Source organism: Saccostrea echinata, unplaced genomic scaffold (genome assembly GCF_033153115.1).
Source record: "Saccostrea echinata isolate AGI-Se365-2 ecotype Australia unplaced genomic scaffold, CSIRO_AGI_Sech_v1 ptg000005l, whole genome shotgun sequence".
Lineage (NCBI taxonomy): Eukaryota > Metazoa > Mollusca > Bivalvia > Ostreida > Ostreidae > Saccostrea > Saccostrea echinata.
The window spans coordinates 9,204,422-9,226,045 of NW_026889754.1; the positions used below are offsets into that span (position 1 = coordinate 9,204,422).

The window sequence follows — 21,624 nt, forward strand, 5'->3', positions numbered from 1 at the left end:
TCTCCTTCGGAGCGGGGGTATAATGATGACTTTAAAGGAGACTGCAGATATTCTTGTTTCATCAACTTGTTTGTCAATAACTTACCTCGTTTTAGAAATTGTTCATACGTAGAGCATGCTCTGGCGTATCGAATCAACTGAGAGATATAAACTCCGCATGCAGATGATAAGGGTATATTGCTGCATAGGTAAGGGAAGTTGACGATTGAAAAGTTAGAGCCATCACGTTTATCATAAAGCTTTGATGTTAGATTACCATTAACGTCTTTTTCTTATAAAATATCCAAATATGAAAAAGATGTGTCAAACTCTGTAGTATCTTTTATCTCAAGCTCAGCGGGATATATCGTGTCGACATAAGAATGGAAATAACCATTGTTAATTGACAAAACGTCGTCGATATATCTAAATGTCAAGTACTTTCTTTCCTCGTAAAAGATTTTGAACAAAGTCTGCCTCAAATGAATAGAAAAGTAGGTCTGCTAATGATGAGGCGCAATTAGTTCCCATGGGAATTCCAATAGATTGTTGGAAGATCTGGTCTCCAAAAACCACATAAAAATTGTCAATCAGAAACTAGAGCATCTTTTTAATGTCAACTTCAGAGTACTTGTGTGTACAATCAGAATGACAAAGTAAGTTTGCAAATGACCAATGACAAGGTAAGTATATTTACGAGTTCCATTTTCATTGAAAAAGCAGCTCTCAACGATGTCAGAAAGTCTGTACTGTAATTTATGGTGGGGAATAGTTGAATATAAAGTTGAAAAGTCGTTAGTTTTTTTTGTTGTTTATTTTGGCAAAATTTAATAGATATATTTGTAAATCTGTTCATACCTTTTAGCAGCATCATTCTCGTCCTTTGCATCAGTTAGCAGATCTAAGGTTTATTTGGCCTTTATCAAATTCTTTTGAGCCTCTAAATAATCACCTTAAAAATAGGAAATAAACCATTTATCTATGTTATAAAACATTATTCACTATAAAAATAAATAGTATAGCAGAAGTACTTAGAAATGGTATGCTTGGAGTGTGCTAACTTCAAATGTTTTAGGAAAGGGAGGTTCTTGATTGGTACTTATTGTGTATGGATGAGGTTTTCATATTCGCATCATTTTTTCCCCACCAAATGCTGTGATCCCTCATCGAATAAGTTAATTATATCCATGAGGGTTTCTCTGTTGGTAACTTTGGCTGTCGCTGTTTTAAGTATTGCTAGAATATTTGTCATTGAAGATGTATCGGAGTTGCTGAAGAAGGTATAACATGCTCATTCTTTGTTGATGACTGGATATTTTCAGATGTTATGTAAAGTGTTGATTCATGTTTTGTATTCCTTGAGCCATTGCAGAAGTAATTATGATGGAATTTCCCACACTTTTTTCAGTTTGTCTTTGAAGGACAGTCGTTAACTCGATATGATCCAAGACGGTTGAAGCGTAATCACTTCTGCTTCACTATTATTTTCTTAATCAATAAAGTTATAAATAATGATTCCATTTTGTAGAATTTTAAAATATACAATAATATAGTTTACATCAAATATTGGGGAATTAACCAGGTGGGATTTATTAAATTTTTGGGTTTTTTTTTTCACAATATACAATAATATAACTTAATATCCATATATTTAAAGAGACACTGTGACGGACAAACGGGAAAATTGAAAAAAGAGTAGTAAGGGGGACAGAGAACAGTCAGTCTACAGTCAGGATGACGTCATGGGTTTTTCCCAAAAAGGTCATATGAGGTCACAGTCAAGGGTGGAGTCTACAGTCAATGACGTCATTGGGTTACCTTAGTGCAAAAAGTGAGTCTACAGTCAATGACGTCATGGGTTAACTTAGTGCAAAGAATGAGTCTACAGTCAAGGAGTCTACAGTCAATGACGTCATGGGGTTTTCCAAACATGATAGAGGTGACTTTACAGTCAAGGTGTACTCTACAGTCACTGATGTTATCAATTGGTGAAATGATATTGCAGATCTTTACGAAATGACATAGCAACACTCAGGGAAAATGACATTGTAACTTTTAGAGAAATGACAATGCAGCTTTAAAACATTGTGGGGAATGACATAGTAACTTGTAGATCTTTACGAAATGACATAGCAACACTCAGGGAAAATGACATTGTAACTTTTAGAGAAATGACAATGCAACTTTAAAACATTTTGGGGAATGACATAGCAATTGGTAAGGAAATTACGATGCAACTTCTAAAGAAATTTGTACCCAGACAATTTTATGATTACACCGGTATAAAAAGTCCAAGTTTTCAGAAGCTTTTCATAGTCAAATTTCAGATGTAAAGGGAAAAAATCACCAAACACTTTATCATCTATAGGTATGTTTATTTTCACACAATATAGAAGTTTTTTTTTTAATCTATATAACAAAAGTGATGAAAAAATCTTTTTTGAAAGTATAAACTACGTAACATTCTTATAAAATCTGTCCTTGTGAAATTCATCATTACAGTTCTTTGTCTTAAAGAAGTTCATTTTTTACAAATTCATCACCACAACTTCTTTATGAACAATTATAAAGAAGAAAACTTCACATGTTTTCTGGCAGGTCCAGCTGAGCATTCAAATTTGTCCTCTAAATGGTTAATTATGATGGAGCTTTGCTGCATATCCTCAGCCATTCTCTTATGTAAATTCCTCAATATATTAAATTGTTCGTTCACATTTTCCTTCAATGGCTGGCGCATCTTTTTCTCCAGTGCGTTATATTTTTCAGGATGCTTTCTTCTTTATGAAAAAAAAAAATGAAATTATACATTTTTAATTAAGTTTAGTCATACATTAATCCAATGAAATATAAATACGAGTCTTTAACAGTGGGTATATAAAAACAGATGTTTCATAGAAAAAATACTCTTTACTGAAACTAGAGTTATCACTCTACACTCAAAGGTTGTAACTAAATAATACAAAGAAAAGACCTCACCTAAAGGAGGTGAGGATAGAATTCTCCACATTTTCAAACGATCCCTCGCCCGTTTCTTCATCAACAACAACAACTGGTGGCCAGTTTTCATCAGCTGGAGGGGAGTACTTGGGTGTTGAGGACGGCGGGACGACGGGGGTTGATGGTTCTAATGTAATGAATGTCTTGCTTTCATTTGATGCACTGAAAAATATTTGAGAAAACAAACATACACTTTTGTTGATCTTAAAACATCATTTGTAGCTTAATCATTTAGGAATAATCGATAATTTATATATATAATATATCTCCTAGCAAGACTAAGTCTAAGTGTGGTAAGAACGATAACTCTAATTGTAAAAGTTCGTACCTTTCAAAAGTATTTGCATCGACAGGTTTGATTGTGACCGTTCTTTGAGGAGAAGGGGGGGAATCTTCATTTTCAAGATCTTTTCCCATCTGTACCCATAGAGCCTCAAACTCTTCGAAAGAGTTGGCGGAGTTTGTAAGATCTCTGAAATAAAATAAAACAGAATGACTAAAAATGTAATGAGAGGTAAATGGACACATCTTAGTGATTGAAATGATCATAAATAACCATAGTTCAGTAACGACAATAGTGAAGTACACCAAATTTACAGGAATTGTACATAATTAGAAGCTGGCCCTCTTGCACTCGGGACTTTCGTGAAGTTATCTACTTTTGATAAAATTGAGAAAAATCTTATTTTCTGAAAATTTACATCGTAAAAGATTAATTTTAATTAATATCCTGATAGAGAGGAAGTATATGTAACTTTCTACCAGGAGATTTATTTGAAAAAATATAATTTCATCTAAAGATATCAGAATTAAATGCACTCTTCCCATAAATTTCAATGTTAAATCAAAAGGTGAGATGCTTCGAGTATAAATCAAAATTCTGAAAATTTCTATGGTGGATAATTTTCATTTGATAAGCCCTTCAAATTGATATCAGGTTCACCAAAAAAAAATCCTACTAACAATATTGGTCATTATACATCGGATATCTGAAGTTGGTCCACAACGATCTTTTTAAAAGTTAAAATTGAGAATTGTTATCAATTAACAACATTAGATTAAGATCTGATCTACTTACAGAAAGTTGAAAATTTCGTCTGCCATATTTTTCTCTCACTAGTACTGCTATCTTTCTTCTTTTTTTTTTTGGTGAAAGGTACCGTTAAAGATTACTCCTCCCATATTTATACCCATAGGGAGGAAGTAAGTAGACGGAAAAGTTATACAAGAGAAATGGTATATAGTCTTTTAGGGTGTTTGTCATGGTTACATTGCTATTTTTTTTTTAAGTTTGGATATGAGGAACAGTAATTAATTTGATGCATTAATTAGCTCATCATCTGTCGTACTTAATCTCTTCAAATGAAAGCGGGCAATTCTAAATCATTTTAAAAATTCCGCTTTTTCACGATACACCTGCGCACAAAGGTAGTGTAGCGTGTCCTGACATGACCTAGTATTCAATAAGTGTAAACGTCATGGCTTTTATCTGTGTGTGTCACGACCCTTTTAATATATCCATTTGAAGTTTTTAAAACGTCAATTGAATAATTAGCTGTTAATCATACATAGTTAGATGATAATTTACCTTTCATCATAATCTCTTTTAATGGAAGCGCGCAATTCTAAATAATTTTTAAAAATTCCGCTTTATCACGATACACCTGCGCAAAGGTAGTGTAGCGTGTCCTGACATGACCTAGTATCAGTACAAGCATTGTTACTTTTATTTCCGTATGTAGATACACAAGACTATATATATATATATTAAAAAAAAAAAAAAAAAAGAGAGAGAGAGAGAGAGAGAGAAATGAGATATTTAGTACGTTTTACTTTAGATTCAACTGACACAATACTGATGTGTTATCTTATCTTCTATATTCTTCTATATTTTTAAATTTAAAGAAAGAGAGGGAGAGAGAGAGAGAGAGAGAGAGTACTGCTGTTACACGGTCTAAATGTATGAGTGACATGCAATTTATGAAGTTTGAAATCATGTATTCCTCCTGCACTGATCGAGCCATCATATTAAATGTCAGTATAATTATCCCAACACACTAGAACTATTGTTTTTCATTCCCGCATTAGCCTTTACCCTATTAGTTTATCCCTTACAATCAGCTGACTGATGACGGGTGAAAAGTCCGTGCAAAATTCGCGCCACTCCAATGAACGGAAAGATGAAGACGTGTTTTGTGATGTGTTTAATTTTTGGCTGGTATACAATTGTTTGTGCGCAAATTAGATGTCATAGATGTCCAAACTACCTTGGAGTTGTAGATTGTACGCAAACGCGATGGAACTGTTATAGTATTTTTCTTGGTGCGCAATTTAAAATTCGCGAAATTCGAGTCTCCGAGTGCACAGTCAACATAAATCTAGTGGGGAACAGAAAGCTACCCTTTCCAGTCGTGCGAAATAGAGATGGAGATACTTGCCCCGATGTATTCAGTAAGTACATATGTAAATGAGAAGATTTGTGGGTATCAAAGTCAAGTCAAGTTGTCTAGTAAATTTTATGTAAAATCGGTACAATATACATATAACCTATATTGACCGCTTAGTTTATCATTTATACAAAAATTTTGTTGTTTGTCCTAATACGGAATGTTCTTGTGGTATTTGTGTTGGTATATAGTGACCGGTTCATTGAGATTACCGTGAGAAAAAAAATGTGATCACGTGATATTTTCATAAACCAATCACATCACTGTGTCTTTTACTATGGAATGTCGGTTCATTATTATGAATCCTGATGAGTTCCGAAAGACAAATCAACTTGGCAGAAAATATCTGAAACGTTCAGTCGATTGGTTGATTTCAGCCTTTTTTTGCATAAAAACTCCCTTTAATTCTGCATCCGGAATAGGGGGATTTCAGTTCTTAGCAAAATTTTCAGCCTTTTTAAGTGATAGGCGTAATACACCTCTGAATCTAAATGAGAAAAGTTGATACAATGTATGGTATTTGGATCCGCACCTTAGAAGTGCCAAATTAAGATCGGGTTCGTGTCCCAACGAGAGGTATTACGTCACAGTAAGTTGTGTATTAGGCCTAGCCTAGCTCTGTTTAAGATGGTCGTTTTTATACGCTTGACAAAGGCCAAGTGGTTGAAAATTTTAGCGCAATAGAGTGTGTTTTATATTTTAATGACATACTTCCCTTTGGAGGACTATTGATTGAATTGGTATTCCAAATAATTAATGTACCTTTTCAGCACCTATTAGAGAGTCTATGGAGACAAGTCCAAGTTGGAGTTCAACAGACTCTACCACAAAACCAGCGAGGGTCCTAAGCAACAAGACTTCCGGTGAGAAATGTGCCGAACTCGAAGTTAAATTTGAAATTTTCAGTAATCAAAGTAAAAACAGCAGTGTACCGCACATTAAAATAAAATTGAATTATTGATTACTAAATTAGTAGTCATCCTTCCCAATTGTTTAATGACTCCATCTTAATATTGTAGGTATGACACGAACAACAATATACCAAGTAAGAACAGAGACCACCACGGAAGCAACAGAGGCCACCACGAAAGCAACAGAGACCACCACGAAAGCAACAGAGACCACCACGAAAGCAACAGAGACCACCATGAAAGCAACATGGCTGGCGCTCAGCAAGACTCTTGGTAAGAAAATTTGTTATAAGTTAAACATCCTTCTAGTAGAAAAAAAAAGATAAAGCTCACTATGAAACTTTTGTTACTTTTGTAGATTGCTTCTAACCTCATTTACCCTTTGAAATTTTCTGTAAAATTAAAATTAAAGAGTAGCACTGTATATATTAGTTAATTATATTCTTTGAATTTTTTTTTTAATGAAAAATGGTAAAATTTAGTTGTTAATTACCAGTAATTTTTTGTTACATCAAAAAATTAAATGTAAAAGTTTTTACTCATGGATATCCACAACACCTGAATTGTTGCAACTAATTTTTGTGTACTGAAACTTTTATTGGTAGATGTTAGTGTAGATGGGACATCAATGACAGTGAATCCCAAACAGCAGACATCAATGACAGCGAATCCCAAACAGCAGACATCTATGACAGTGAATGCCAAACTGCAGAGTGACACAGAGGGGGAGGAAAAAGATGCATATTATGGTAAATTTGGTTTGTATATGAATATCATCATGTTGACATGTGTATTAAATTTTATGTTTCTACTGTTATTTAATGTTAAAAAAATGAGGAAAATATGTCCGAGGTGTAAAATGATTAGTAATAACAAACAAACAAGTGTTCTTGGTAAACATTTATTCAGAAAGAATCAAATTGTTAAGAAAAAAAATAGTTTGCCATCAAAGTATGAGCTGGCACATGTTGGACATTATTCTGAATCGGATGATGATTATGATGACATAGAATTTGATATTCATTATGTGTCTGATAACTGAAGAGCAGTAAACAAAATTCTTGGTAGTTCTCATGATCAGGTAAAAAAAAAATATATGTTTCCAAGGACCTCAGATTTTAATTTAATAAAAATGTGTACATATTTTTATAAGTTTTGCTATTCTCGAAAGATAATTGTTTTCTTTCATAAAGGATGTTCAATCTAATTAAAAAATTTTATTAGGATTCCTAGCTTGGGGAATCACAGCTACAGTCTTCTTGAAGCTGTCGATTATCATCATCATCAAGATAAGAATTCATTATACCACCAATCCTCAATCGCAAGATGAACCAATAGAATCCAACATCCCTAACCAAGTCCAATCACCACCTCAGCCAACTGCACCACCCCAGCCAACAACACCACCCCAGCCAACAACACCACCCCAGCCAAAGATTGTCACACCTGAAACAGCAAGTGGTGAAAATTTCCACACGCCTCAATCGTTGAAACCCCTAATTAGACCGTCTCCTGTTAGTGCCCACACAAGGTCTAAAATGCAAAAAAAAAAGTTAGTGTTTGAGTCAAAGGTTTAAGCTATTAGAGTTTGAGTCAAAGGTTTAGGCCATTAGAGTGAAAAGAAACCACATGAGATATGCATGATGACACTGTAGTAACAAGACATTGATGTCTTGAATTTATAGTTTGTATGATATGTATGTTTTTTCCCTTACTTTTCTGTGTTTCATTTGTGGACGAGAGGAAAAAATGATAATTTTTTTCCAAAATGTTAGAATTGTTTTTGTGATTTATGATACTGATTCTTTTTTCAAGAAAGGAAAAGGAACAATAGATAGAATTTTATACATTTGATTTTTTTTTATTAGTTTTATGATAAAAACTGAAATAACATTTTAATCTATGTATTAGAATTAACACGTCATGTTTTATTATGTGTAATTTTACACTGATTTTATACAACCTGTGCAAGGTTACGAGAGAGAGATTTTTGAAAATTATTCTATGTTTGGTTGATTGGAAGGTGGATTTTTTCTTTGCAGACAGGAAGGGAGATAATGTAAATTCCTACTTTAGAAATACAATTTAGAATAGTTGATTGCAGGTTGTGTGATTTGTATTCTCTTTTATGACTTATATTATGTATTTTGGAAAAAAAAAATCAGAATTTTCCATATACACACCCTTTTTTGTTTATGTGATGGAGTTTTTTGCACATGGGTAGTGCAATTTATTATTATTTTTGTCATGACTTATATTGTTAATTTTGAGAACATCACATTTATTATACTGATTCCTTTTTTTCTTGAGAAGAAAGGAACCAGAATTTTACACGAGTGAATTCCTCAGGAGTTTTAATATGTTTACTGTTAATTTTTTGTATCAAAATTAACACTTCACATTGCATAATGTGTAACTTTACACGGATTTTGTGTATAACTTGTGCTATTTTATGAGAGATGTTTTTTTGATTATACAGTTGATTTTTAGCATGCAGTTTACATGTTTGCAATTGAATATACCAATCATGTTGTTTATGAATTTAAATAAAAGTTTTTTTGAAGTTAAAAAAAGGTTTTGTTTTTTTCTTTAGATGAGTTGCGGTGTAACAATATAAAAAAAATATAATACATTATTGAATTTCAGGTTATATTTTGAAAAGTATATTTTAAAGAATTTCATAAACAGTCTGAAATTTTTAATTTAGAACATGTCAGACGGTAGTCTCCTCAAAGAAATCTTGGACTCCTTGGTGGATTCAGATGCCGTGCAGTTATTTGCAACAGCGAATGGTTTAGTTGGTGATGTCGAGGTCGAGAACCGATTAAGAGAACTCCAGCATGAAAAGGAACTTAAGTGGGAAAAGCACATAGACGACTTATGGCAGGAGGTTCTCTCTGATATGGAGTCTCCTCCTAAAAAAACGTGTCATTCTTGCAATGATGGCAATCAACCTTCTACAAGTAGACAGGTGGGGGGCGGTGGGGAAAGTTCTGATTCTAAGGACACATTAGCAAAACCTTACTATATCTGGAAGAGAGATACCAGGACCTTCAAGAAAAATCTGGCCCGCGACACCACGTTCAAGGTCAAATTCAATGAACAGTGGAGGGGGGATAAATTAATAGATATCCAAAACAAATTACACGAGATGTTCGACGACCTGTTGTCGCAGGCCAAGGGTCATGATGCGGATTTGGGAAGGGTGGTCCTGAGTCATCCGAGTTTAAACAATCCTATCGTCGTGCCGCTGCAGTCCTGGGAAAAATTGAATGCAGATGTCGTCATGTCTGAGATCACCAAGGTACTCAATTCGAACGAAAGCTTACCCGTAGATGAAAACCTGCTAGTCACCATCGGGTCCATTGACTTACCTAAAGGGGGAGGTAACCCTAGAAAATTACCCATTACAACTCTTTTCGGTCCTAAAAATAGTATAGAAAGGAAAAAATCACTTTTTCACGTTCAAAATAATGACAATTTATGTATGGCCATTTCCATCGGTCTGTGTTTTCTAAAAACGTGTAAGAAAGTAGATACGGTAACATGGAATAATTTAGTGAGGAATGATCCTGGAACGATGCTAGATCACGCCTTCAAACACCGCACTATTTCTCAAACATATTATGACAATATCTTGAAAACGTCGAGACAAAAAATGCAAACGGAGCTGGCCATGGGGCTATGTGAAAAAGCCGGTGTGCCCAATGACAGGTATTTAGGTCTGAATGATATCGAACCTTTTGAAAATTTACTTGATGTCTCGATCAACGTCGTGTCCTCTGCCGTTGGAAACAAATTTGTCAGGGTCACAGAGGATCAGGGTAAGCCTCGTCTCTATTTGTATCACGTGGATTCGGAACAGGAAAAACACTGGCATGGAATTGCTAGGATACAAGGATTTTTTAAGGCGTCGTATTTTTGCCATACTTGTTTAAAACCGTATAAAGATAAATCCAAACACTCTTGTGCCACCTCTTGTGAAGTATGTTTACATGACAACTGCCCAGAAACAGACGTCCAAATGGGTTGTCGTTGCTGTGGTCGGATCTGTCGGTCTTGGACGTGTTTTAAGAGACACAAACAACAAAGAATTGTCAAGAAAGAGAGTTATCCCCCCGCCTGTGACGTGTTTTACCAATGCAAAAATTGTAGAGTCACTCTGGAACGTGCTAAGCGCTCTCCCCATTTACATATTTGTCAAGAGTGGCAGTGCCCCAACTGTCGGGAATATCAAACGGGGGAACACAATTGTTATCAGAAATCGTATACGTGTGATATGGAAAAGAGAAACAAGAAATTTATTTTCTACGATTTTGAGACGCGTCAAGATGACATTTATCATTGCGACAAAGGATACAGACCGTCTTGCATCAGATGTCGCCATTGTGTTAAGGAGGAACGCCAGTGCTTAAACTGCAGACTCTGTCAAAACTGTCGAGATCCGTCCTGCGGTCTACAACAACATAAAGTAAACTTTGCCGTACTACAGACCACTTGTCACAAATGCGAAAAAATGGAACTAGTGGAGGGTGCTACCTGTCATCATTGTGGAAAACGATGTACAAAATGTTCCCGGACCCGAAAAGGAGAATATATGTTTCCCCCTTGTACCGACACTTGTGGAAAAAGGGAACTCGTGTTTTCTGGTGACAGCGCGGCCGAGCAGTTTTGTGCTTACATTACCAGTAAACACTGCAGGGACTCGATTTTAGTTGCACACAATGCCAAAAGTTTTGACCTGTATCCCGTTTTAGAAGTTCTTATCGACCGACACTCCATTCGACCAAGCAAGATCATATACAATGGTTCCAAAATCATGTACATGCACATTGCCCAAAAACTGAATTTAACTTTTGTGGATTCCCTCAATTTCCTTCCCATGAAACTAGCTAAAATACCAGAAGCTTTTGGTCTACAGGAACTCTGCAAAGGTTACTTTCCCCATTTATTTAATACCAAAGCCCATCAAAATTACGTGGGGCCATATCCAGAATTAAAATATTACGGATACGATGCCATGTCGACTGGGGAGCGGAAGAAGCTTGCAGAATGGCATGCAACGAAAGAGAACGAAAGCTTTAATTTTCGAGAAGAAATGTTGCAATATTGTCGCTCGGACGTTGACATACTGAGACGGGGCTGTCTGGAATTTCGAAATTTAATGATCAAGGTGACGACCGTCAAAGAACACATTCCACAAGCAGACGGAACCGTCAAGGAAAGTACCACGTTTGGAATCGACCCATTTGATTACGTCACCATTGCAAGCGTGTGCATGGGGATATTTAAATCTTTATTTTTGAAAGGAAAGTACAAGATAGAAATCACCAAAGACGGGGAATGTTCTTGGTATGACGTCCACACGCTTGAGGGAATAGAAGTGATCAACATCGAAGATTCGTGGACGTCATTAATTGACTTGAGGAAGGAGGAAAATATACAGATAGGAAGACGGCATTTCAAGAGTCCCATAGCAGTTGTAGCCTCTCAAGGTTATACAAAACGCGACAATTATAGCAAGATTTCCATTCAGTGGTTAGAATGGCTAATGGAAAAAAGTCGTCAACGGGGAAATCCTTTAAGCATTTCTCACGCTCTCAACGAGGGGTGAATATCATGTCCCGGGGACCAATTACAGATGCGACGGATTTGTACAGAGTCCCAACGGAAAAGGAACCATTTACGAATTTTATGGTAAGCCCTGGCAATATAGTTCTGTTTTTTATATCTAACAATTACCCCCTTTCCCCCTAAATTGGAGGGGGGGGGGGCGGCGGCGGCGTACCTGGACTTAACCACGAATACATAAATGTTTATTTTTTTTTGTATCTCAAAACTAGGTTGTGTGTTCCACGGCTGTCCCTCCTGTTTCCCAGAAGACCGAAATTACACCAAACATCCTTCCACCAATCAAACTATCAAAGAATTATACGATATGACAATAAACAGAGAAAAAGAACTTAAAAATCTGGGATACAGCTTGGTTACTATATGGGAGCATCAGTTTAAATATCAGTTGGATAAGAATGCGGTTTTGCAACAGTTTGTGTCGACCCTAGATCTCCAAGACCGACTCGACCCACGGGACAGTTTTTTTGGTGGTAGAACCAATGCCATTAAACTACATTACAAAGCAGGAGAAGACGAAACCATACAGTATTACGACTTTACCAGTCTTTATCCTTGGACCAACAAATACTGTCGCTACCCCGTTGGTCATCCTACCATTGTGACGGACAATTTCCAGGACTTGTCACAGTACTTTGGACTTGCCAAAATTAAAATTCTACCTCCTAGAAAACTTTATCATCCTGTACTTCCTTATAACTCGAATGGAAAATTAAAGTTTCCACTGTGTCGCACATGTGCGGACAGTGAAAATCAGAGTGAATGTACATGTACTGAAGAAGACAGAGCCATCACGGGCACGTGGTGTACTCCCGAAATTCAAACGGCAACGTCTAAAGGATACAAAATTTTAAATATTTATGAGGTCTATCATTTTACCGAATCGTCAAAATACGAAGTCGAGTCGTGTGAGGGGGGATTGTTTGCTAAATATGTAAATATGTTCTTAAAAATCAAACAGGAGGCTTCGGGATTTCCAGCCGAATGCGTTACGGAAGAAGCTAAATGGAAATACATCAGGGAATACAAAGAAAAAGAAGGCATACAATTAGACTATAACAAAATTAAAAAAAATCCCGGTTTGCGATGCTTAGCAAAACTCTGTTTAAATAGCTTTTGGGGTAAATTTGGTCAAAGGTTAGGCATGCAACAGTCTATGTTTATTCACGAAGCAGAAGCCGAAAAATTTTTTCAGATGCTTTCAGATCCAACAAAAGTACCACACAATTTTCACATTGTTTCAAGAGACATACTCCATTTAGAGTGGAGTAACAACCCTTTGTTTACTCAGTTCGATAACAAAACCAACATATTCTTAGCTTCTTTTACCACCATGTGGGCTCGACTCAAATTATACAGTGTTCTTGACAATTTAAACGAGAATGTTTTGTATTTTGATACAGACAGTGTCATTTTTAAGGCTAAAAAGTCGGACGACTTGAGTTATCTACCCATTGGTAATTACTTGGGAGAGTTGACTAACGAGATCGCCCCACAAGATGGTTACATTGTTGAATTTGTCTCGGGGGGTCCCAAGAATTATGCTTATCGTACGTTGTCGGGAAAAGAAGAATGTAAAGTTAGGGGATTTACACTGAACTGGGCCAACTCAAAACTGATCAATTTCGATGCCATCAAGTCCATCATCTGTACCTCACACGACCGACAAATCGAAATTGTCAACCCTTGTAAAATATCCAGAGACAGTAGAAAGAGGAAATTGCTAAACAGAGTAGAAACTAAAAATTATAAAATGGTGTACACCAAAAGGAGAATTCTTCCCAACTTAGACACGTTGCCCTTTGGATTTTAATTGTGAAAAAAAACAAAGTTTTTAATATTATCCTTTTATTGAAAGACAATTACAAATAAATGATCCACATTACACTTTTGTTCATTGTTATAACATTGTTAATAGGTAAGCCAGGGAATTTTTTTCTTTTTCCGTCGAACATTAATGATTCCAGGAGGTCTTCCGACTTTTTTCTTACTGACATAACCAGTGCCAGTTTGTAAAAGGTGGTTGTCATCCACTTGGTCGCTGCAATTCTGGCTTCTATCTTCGTGAATTTGCTTCGAGGTCTGGACGGTCTCGGATATAGCTTGAGTCGAGTGATCCTTGGCATGGTCCAATTTTTGAAGTAAATGTTCATATTTCAGTTTCGGCACAAGTATCATTTCCCTCGCCATTTTCTTTGGAAATGTTGCACAATAGGTGTTATTAAAAGCGATATTAAAGAAGTATGTTTGATTAATATCCGACGTTTCTCTCGGTTGCTGACTTCTCTGGATCCCAGAGATCGAATGTGTGATTCGTAAGGTTTCAGTTGGTTTATATACTTTTTAGGTAAAGGATAAGTCCCCGTATAAATGTTAAGTGCTATTTCACTAAGCACATCATACTGTTCACTGGTCAAGGCTTTAACGAGTACTTTTTGCTGTGCACTGTCAGCATACAAGAGAAATTTTAAAAAAGCCTCGTGTTTCTTCACCGTTTGCTTCATGTTTAAATAATGAGTAGACAAAATCATTCTTATTTATATAGGTTGGTAAATGATCATCTCCTCCCCCGGGAGGATACGAGACCTTAGTTGATACTCTCTGTTTTGTGTTGGTTCTAAACAAACATGCAAGTAACCGAAATTTGGTCGAGTTGCGGATTCGTATGCCGCTTTGAAAAAGGGGACCTGTCCTGGTAATATCTGAGATCCAAAGGTGATGACCTGTCTAGAATCACGGTAATTCTTAAACAAAATGACATTGAGGCAGTTCAATGAAATGGTCCTGGCATATTTTCCCGGAGGATATAGGTTCTGGGACAACATCACTGTGCTCACGTTTCTATGATGAGATGTCACCGTAAACAGATGTACACAGTCCTGAGATTGTGCAACTTGTAACATGAGATCATCCAGCACCAGTACCATGTGATCCATACCCTCGGTGTACTGTTCTATGTCTTCTTTAGAAGGCAATCCTTGGTGTAATGATAAGTTTGGTATCGTCTGCGTCATTTCCTCAAACATAGGTTGATGTTCAGAATAAGCATACACTATTCTATCCACAGGTATGGAAAACATACCATTAGCGTTTTGTAAAAGTTTTTTAGTAAAATGCGTTTTTCCGCTTTGTGTACTACCACATATTAAAATGGTGGTAGGTGCAGAAAAAGGTAGCAAGGAACGATTGTTCCACCATTTATTCATAGTCTCTGTTTCCATGTTTCTCAGTCGCCAGACTTTTTCAAAATGAAGTTAGGTGCAATGTCACACACACATATAAATATTTATTCAATTATATAATAACTCCCGTATATACTTTTCATGATTTTTAATGATACATAAAATATTCATGCATAAAACTTTTTACAAAACCGTCATTAGATTGAATGTCATTAGAAAATAAATCATACACATGATTGAACGAGTTTTTTAAACACAATCTTGCAATTAGAAATACTAATACATAAAGTCCACATAAATCGGAATTTCGAGGTTGAAGTCGAACGGATTTGAAACGACAATTTACACTGTTCGTTTTTACAAAATTTTGTATATCTTGACTGTAATCTGCTGGGGATCTTCCAAGGCTGTCGAAGAACTCTGCTTGCAATGGACTGTACACAATGATTGTCACCCAGTGTTCTCCGGGTAATGGTAAAGGTTGTGTATTGACGATAAAGGCGCTTGGAAATTCTGTAACTCTTTGAGGCAATGTATTACTAGCAAATACACCTTTTACGTAACGTCTTAAGCAAGGATCTGTCTTCACCATGTTTAACAGATGTGTTGAATTCATGGTTGAATGTAGTTAATGTCACGTGATTTATCAACCTCAAGTAGGGATGAAAAAGTTGCAAATACAATGACATTGGCAGCTTTGGTTGTTGCTTGTTTGAATTTCAATTCCAGTCTGGTGTTTCCCCTACGAATCAGGTTTAAGTACTCTTCTCCAAATCCACAAGGATCTATCGTAAACACAAAAAGTGAGTATCCATTTCCAAAATTATTACGAGAGATAATCAGTCCAGCATCATTGTTCCATTTCCCAGAAGCTTCAAATAAACGAGCATAGGCGGCTGAATAATGTCCTGCCGTAAAGTCCGTCTTCAGTGGTCTTCCAGGTACGCTTTCTCCGTTGACGTATATCCCGATATCTGTTAATCCCATATGCTCGAAATTAAAGGGGTTGGCTGTGTAATCCCCATTCACAGCTTTCTGGTCCACCAGAGCCACCACGATTCGATCGGGTACTGCCTGTGGAAATATATTGTCCCAGTAAAACTCGGTAGATCCTTTGGGTATGGTATTCATTTTTAGTTCATTTCTTGATATGGTATACTTTACAGGGGTGGATTCGATCTGTTTACTATGGTTCAGCAGAACACCTGGATCAACACGTACTTTGGCCACTTTATACACGACGTCTTGTAATTCTAACTTGTAGGCTGGTGTAGAAGCGGCAGACATGATGACAAAAGGGGCACTGGATCTAAAGAGTTTGATGTAGATGTCTACTCCGTTTATCAAGTATTTATCTATATCAAAGATATCTTCCATCAGGTTCCCTTCCAGCTCAAAGACTTTACTTTCCTGAGTGTAACCATACCGCAGGACCAGACCGGCATTGCCTCCATTGTATGCATTACCGTCGGCAAGATTTCCCTCGTCTTTAAAGAACAGCTCAGATTGTTTTTGTGAATTGAGTTCGTCTTTCCCGCTGAACAAAATTGTTTTGAGATAAGCCTTCCACGGGTAGTTATTGGTATTGAAAGAGACCAATTTGTTGTTCAAGTAGACATCCATTTGGGAGAACATGCTTTGTAGAGGTAAGTTCACTACACCAGTTTCTTCGTTTGCTGCCAGTGCCGATCCATCTGCTTTCAGAATTCGGGCTTTTACGTATAGTTTACTTCTTTTTAAATCAATGTATTCTGCTCCTGAGCCTGACACTACGATCTCAATGGGTGTGTCAGACACTCCTATGCTAGAAATTGGTCTTGCTTCTGTAAAATACACTTTCTCGACCGCTACTTGGTTTGTGGGGGATGCAAAAAGAGAGAGTTCCATTGGTTGTGCTATGTCTTTATTATCACTGCTTAAAAATGCCATTTTTACAGCTTGAAGATACTTCTGTAGCTGTCAATATTAAATTCTTTCTTTTTTCTAGACTGTGTTTTCTTGCTTGGCACTCGTCGCTGTTTCTTAACAGACGTCTTTTTCTTTTCTCCGGTGGTCTTTCTTTGTTTGGGTTTAGATGCCTGTTTTCTCCTCGGAGTTTGAGATGTTGTTGGCTTCAATTTCTTTGAAGGAATGACAGAAAATTCTGTACGTGGCCTTTTTATACTTCCCTGCACTTTGACAAATGGAGCTCCCTCTTTTACATCCTTGGCATGTTCCACTTTAGCTCTTTCCTCCACGGCAGCTACAGGGGTCACTTGAGTGCTGTTTTCTACTGATTCTAACTGTGAGTGAGGCCTCAGTGGAATGACATAAGACTTGTAACTTCTCACACCTCTCCCAATTTGTTTTGGTTTGTATTTGTAAGGGTTGAATTTTTTCTCTGCCATGTTCTTGTAGAAAGCTTCCCATATTTTGGGATCGCTGATGTAGGTCTGACTATTCATCATAAAACGTAAGGAAACTTTTTGAAATGAAGTGTTACAGTCACCGGTCCGTTTAAAAATGAAACTAAATTTCCTTCTCTGTCCGTTATATATATAGCAATCTGCTGTAATTGGCCAATTTTAACTGGAATGTAATAAGGTAGTGTGTAAGTGATATTTTCTGGTTTCTCTCCCAGGTATATGCGTCTTAGGAGGGGTGCCTCTTTCCCCCCAATAATTGTTTCCTCACAAATATCGCAACACACAAACAATTCTGATTTCTTCTTAGATGAAATCCAGCTCTCTGTAGAAAATTCTGTCAAGGCAACAGTCCAATATCCGTCAAATTGAATCTGTTTATTTAATTGAACTCGGAAGCAATGGGGTTTATTTTCAAAATATTCAGAGCTGTCCGTAGACGTCAATACCATTCGAACGCTCATCTTGAATAGAGAGAAATTGCAGAAAATGGTGGCTTTTATTGTTTTTCGAGAGAACTCTCTGGAATCCATGAATTAAATTTCTTGGGCCATCCTTCCCATTTAACATAAACTTCATTGGTTGTACCACGACGCCTTCTTTTAAGTATTTTCTCCACTCTATAAGAAACATCTTCTGACTTAACGACTTTTTGAAGCTCAGACTCGTAGAAAGTACCTTCTATAGGGTCATCTGCCAAATCTTTTACTTTGTACACAGGTACTTGACCTCTTTTGTATCTTTCACTCACTTTAAAAAACTCTTCTGTCCATTTCTGCTGGTAGTCTCTTTGGAAAGGGTGTTTTAGCTGTGATATTCTGACATTATCTCCAATTTTTAATTTGAAAAAGGGTTTTACTCTTTTTTGCACTTTTTTTTTGCTTGAGTTTTTAGGCTGGTTCAGGTCGTTTTTTGCCAGGTCTGGTTTTGTTTTCCCCGACAGATAAGCCGCTAGTCTTATTTCATCGGCATTCTCTTGCTTAACATTGGCTGGAGCATTCCCCCCTAATGATCTGTGAGGTCTATTGTTGTAACTTTTCACCAAGTCTTGCAAGACATTCACAAAGCGGTAAGTTCGGTTCTTCATAAAATAACGATACATTAGGTTCTTCATGGTACGAATAACCCTCTCGGCATAGTTTGCTTTTGTTTCATTTTGAGTGTACATGACGTTTATTCCCTCTTTCTTCAGAAATGTCTTTACCCAACGATTTTTAAATTCACTACCCTTATCTGTTCTAAGGGTCTTAGGTTTTCGTCCTCTTTGGAAAACTGATTTTAAACCGTCAACAATGTTTTGATGATGTTTATTTTTTAAGGGGATTATAAATAAATATCGGCTAAATATGTCAATAAGCACTAATAAGAATTTATAACCATCGTTATGGGATGCGATGTTTGAAACGTCTGCCAAGTCACCATCCCACATAGAATCGATCGTGTTCACTATCACCTTTGAACGCGGAAATGTTTTACGAATGGGTTTATACAGACTATAAGAATCTTCATTGTTTAAAAACTGTCTTATCCTTCGTCTACCAATCTTGTATTTGCCTTCCTTTTTAACAGCCTGATATAATTTTTCAGGCCCTGCATATGCCCCCGGTTTACCGGGAGTGTAGTAGAGCTCCCTCAAGTAATCCGTGTAGTCTGACATACTGGAACATACTAACGATCTCTCTTCGACAGTAACATTTTATATCATTGTAAAAAAAATACATCGCACGTTTTGAACTAGTTTATTTTGATATTGTTAGAATGAAATAATAACACAAAAATTCGATGCACAATAAATAATATATATATACATATGTTACATTCATATCATTAATTATTTTAGTGTTCATTGTCATTCAAGATCACTCTCGATGGTTTCCATGTCTGGTAAATCACCCGCGTTACATTCCATTGACATGTTGTCTTGTGGGTCGTAGCCAAAGGGGGTACATTCGGGACAGCTTAACATTCCAAGTTGATTTTGATGAGACTCACTGAGCATGCAAAGTTCAACGTCCTTTAGTTCTGGAACATATTCATGCATCTCCTCGATGACATCTCTAAGTCTGACAAATTTGTTTTTGTTCAGAGTAACACCTTTCCTTGTAGGTATAGGTTCTTGAACATTGTCTGGCTTCCAGAAGTGTCTTATGTCCACTGTCGGATAGCCTGGTGATAATGAAACGAACACACCTCCACCAACATGCCACTGTGCTTCTTCATCCTCTTTTCCAGTATTGTCTATGTAGTCTTGAATATCTGGTAAAAGAGATTCAAACTTTAACCAACGGGCTAAAGGAAAGGTAACTCCCTTCTTGGTGGCAATGAAACGACCATGTGATTCTACGAGGTGACGGATGTGAACGTAAATCTCCCCCTTGAAAGGCATGACGGTGAGGAATAGATCATTAAAGTCGTCCAAACTTATCCTACATCTTGGCTCCTGAGACTGTTGATGATCAGCTTTCTTTGATTCGTTTCTGGAACCTCCTCTTTCTTTAGTACTGACGACTAATGATCTTGCCATGGCCAGCTTCTTTTCGTACTCAGACTTTGTGTCATCATCCTTATTCATCAGGAGTCGGGATAAGTCAGCTTGATTGGCTTTCATCAATGCCGTTCTAAGGCCCATAAAAGCTCTCGAACCTCGACGTAAAATGATGCTGATCAATTTCCTGTTTTTGTCATAGCTGGTTTTCTCAGCGTCTATCTGTTGTCTCATTTCATCAGTAATTATGTTTGAGGCGTAAAGATGCCCCGCAACAGGAACAGCCATCATTTTCTTCACCAATGTTGAGTAGTTTGACTTAATCACGTCTTGATGTTTTTGCTCCATCTTTGTTGACGATAAGGACCTCACAAGGAACTATCTGAGATTTGCTCAAGACTGATGAAAATTTTCAAAATGTTACAAGTTTATATATGATTTAAGTCACGTGGTTCGTGACTGTAGACTCCCCCATGACGTCAGTGACTGTAGACTCCCCACATGACATCAGTGACTGTAGACTCCCCCATGACGTCAGTGACTGTAGACTCCCCCATGACGTCAATGACTGTAGACTCCCCTTAGAATGTGACTTTTCTCTAGACTGACTGTAGAAATTTGATGACTGTAAAACACGCTGGCTGTATATTTTGGCATTACAGATCTTTATGGGTGTCCAGGTTTTGTGCATGAGATTGAGTTATTATTTGTAAATGTTTCTCCAGTATAGGACTTAAAATTTTTGATGCATGATTTATTCTTCTTTTAAATCGATATCTGTCCATAGCCATGGTCATCCATTCTCCCTTCCGATCTTCATAGGGAATAAGGATGATCGTTTTTTTGTCTGAAAATTTCACAGTCTTGTCCATTGTCCCTCTTCTTTGACAATTCTACATTTTATTCCTGCAACTCTTTATATATGATTTTGTGCTTTTAAAATAGATCCATCCATATGATCTACAGATGCTTTTAAGTACTGCCACTGTGTTTTACTCAAGGTAATCCCTTCGTTCCCCGGTTTTCCAGACTGAAATCGTCGTATGTCATACTGTATGGTGTCATTGGCACATATCATGGCATATACTTCGTTGGAGAGTGGGTACCGATCCACGTATGAACATGTTTTAATTACATCTTTTTCCAATGTAGGGCGTAAAACACAGTCTACCTGAGTAGGTTTTTTCTTCTCGTGTAAAACACTGACAGCGATGCACAAAGAAATAATAAGTACAATCGCAAAAAAGCTAGGTATTACAATCGCGATTTTTTTCTTCAACTTCTCTTTTAACTTCCCTTTGCACTCATTACCACAATCACTTGTTAGAAGTTCCATCATTACCATTTGTCCAGCCATCTTTAAACAAAATGTTTTTGCTAGACTACTGCATTGCACATTTATATACATATGACCTCCGTGGGCGGGGTTTGGAAAACCCCCTGATGTCAACTTGAACTGTACAAATCAGATTCTCTTAAGATCTGTGGAAAGTATTTTTTCGGCATAACCCTACGTTTCAATATGTATTCTTCAGATCCCCAGCTGTCTGCAACGTCATAACCATTTTTCATTTTTTCCTTGAAATCAAC

The 21,624-nt window shown here is 36.8% G+C and overlaps 3 protein-coding genes across 3 annotated transcripts; 2 read left to right on the forward strand and 1 right to left on the reverse strand.

Annotated features, from left to right (window-relative positions):
• The first annotated feature begins 3,854 nt into the window (after positions 1 to 3,854).
• Positions 3,855 to 8,851, forward strand: LOC133179788 (mucin-2-like). Its single transcript, XM_061314474.1, has 5 exons — positions 3,855 to 5,427; positions 6,194 to 6,286; positions 6,443 to 6,607; positions 6,940 to 7,083; positions 7,559 to 8,851. The coding sequence occupies exons 1-5, from the start codon at positions 5,145 to 5,147 to the stop codon at positions 7,909 to 7,911; spliced, it is 1,038 nt and encodes a 345-aa protein (XP_061170458.1). The 5' UTR covers positions 3,855 to 5,144; the 3' UTR covers positions 7,912 to 8,851.
• A 3,098-nt stretch (positions 8,852 to 11,949) lies between these two features.
• On the forward strand, positions 11,950 to 13,778 carry LOC133179866 (uncharacterized). The gene is made up of 2 exons (XM_061314562.1): positions 11,950 to 12,031; positions 12,178 to 13,778. The coding sequence occupies exon 2, from the start codon at positions 12,273 to 12,275 to the stop codon at positions 13,776 to 13,778; it is 1,506 nt and encodes a 501-aa protein (XP_061170546.1). The 5' UTR covers positions 11,950 to 12,031; positions 12,178 to 12,272.
• A 5,620-nt stretch (positions 13,779 to 19,398) lies between these two features.
• LOC133180034 (uncharacterized) lies at positions 19,399 to 20,382 on the reverse strand. The gene has a single exon (XM_061314646.1). The coding sequence runs from the start codon at positions 20,380 to 20,382 to the stop codon at positions 19,399 to 19,401; it is 984 nt and encodes a 327-aa protein (XP_061170630.1).
• Between the last annotated feature and the right edge of the window lie 1,242 nt (positions 20,383 to 21,624).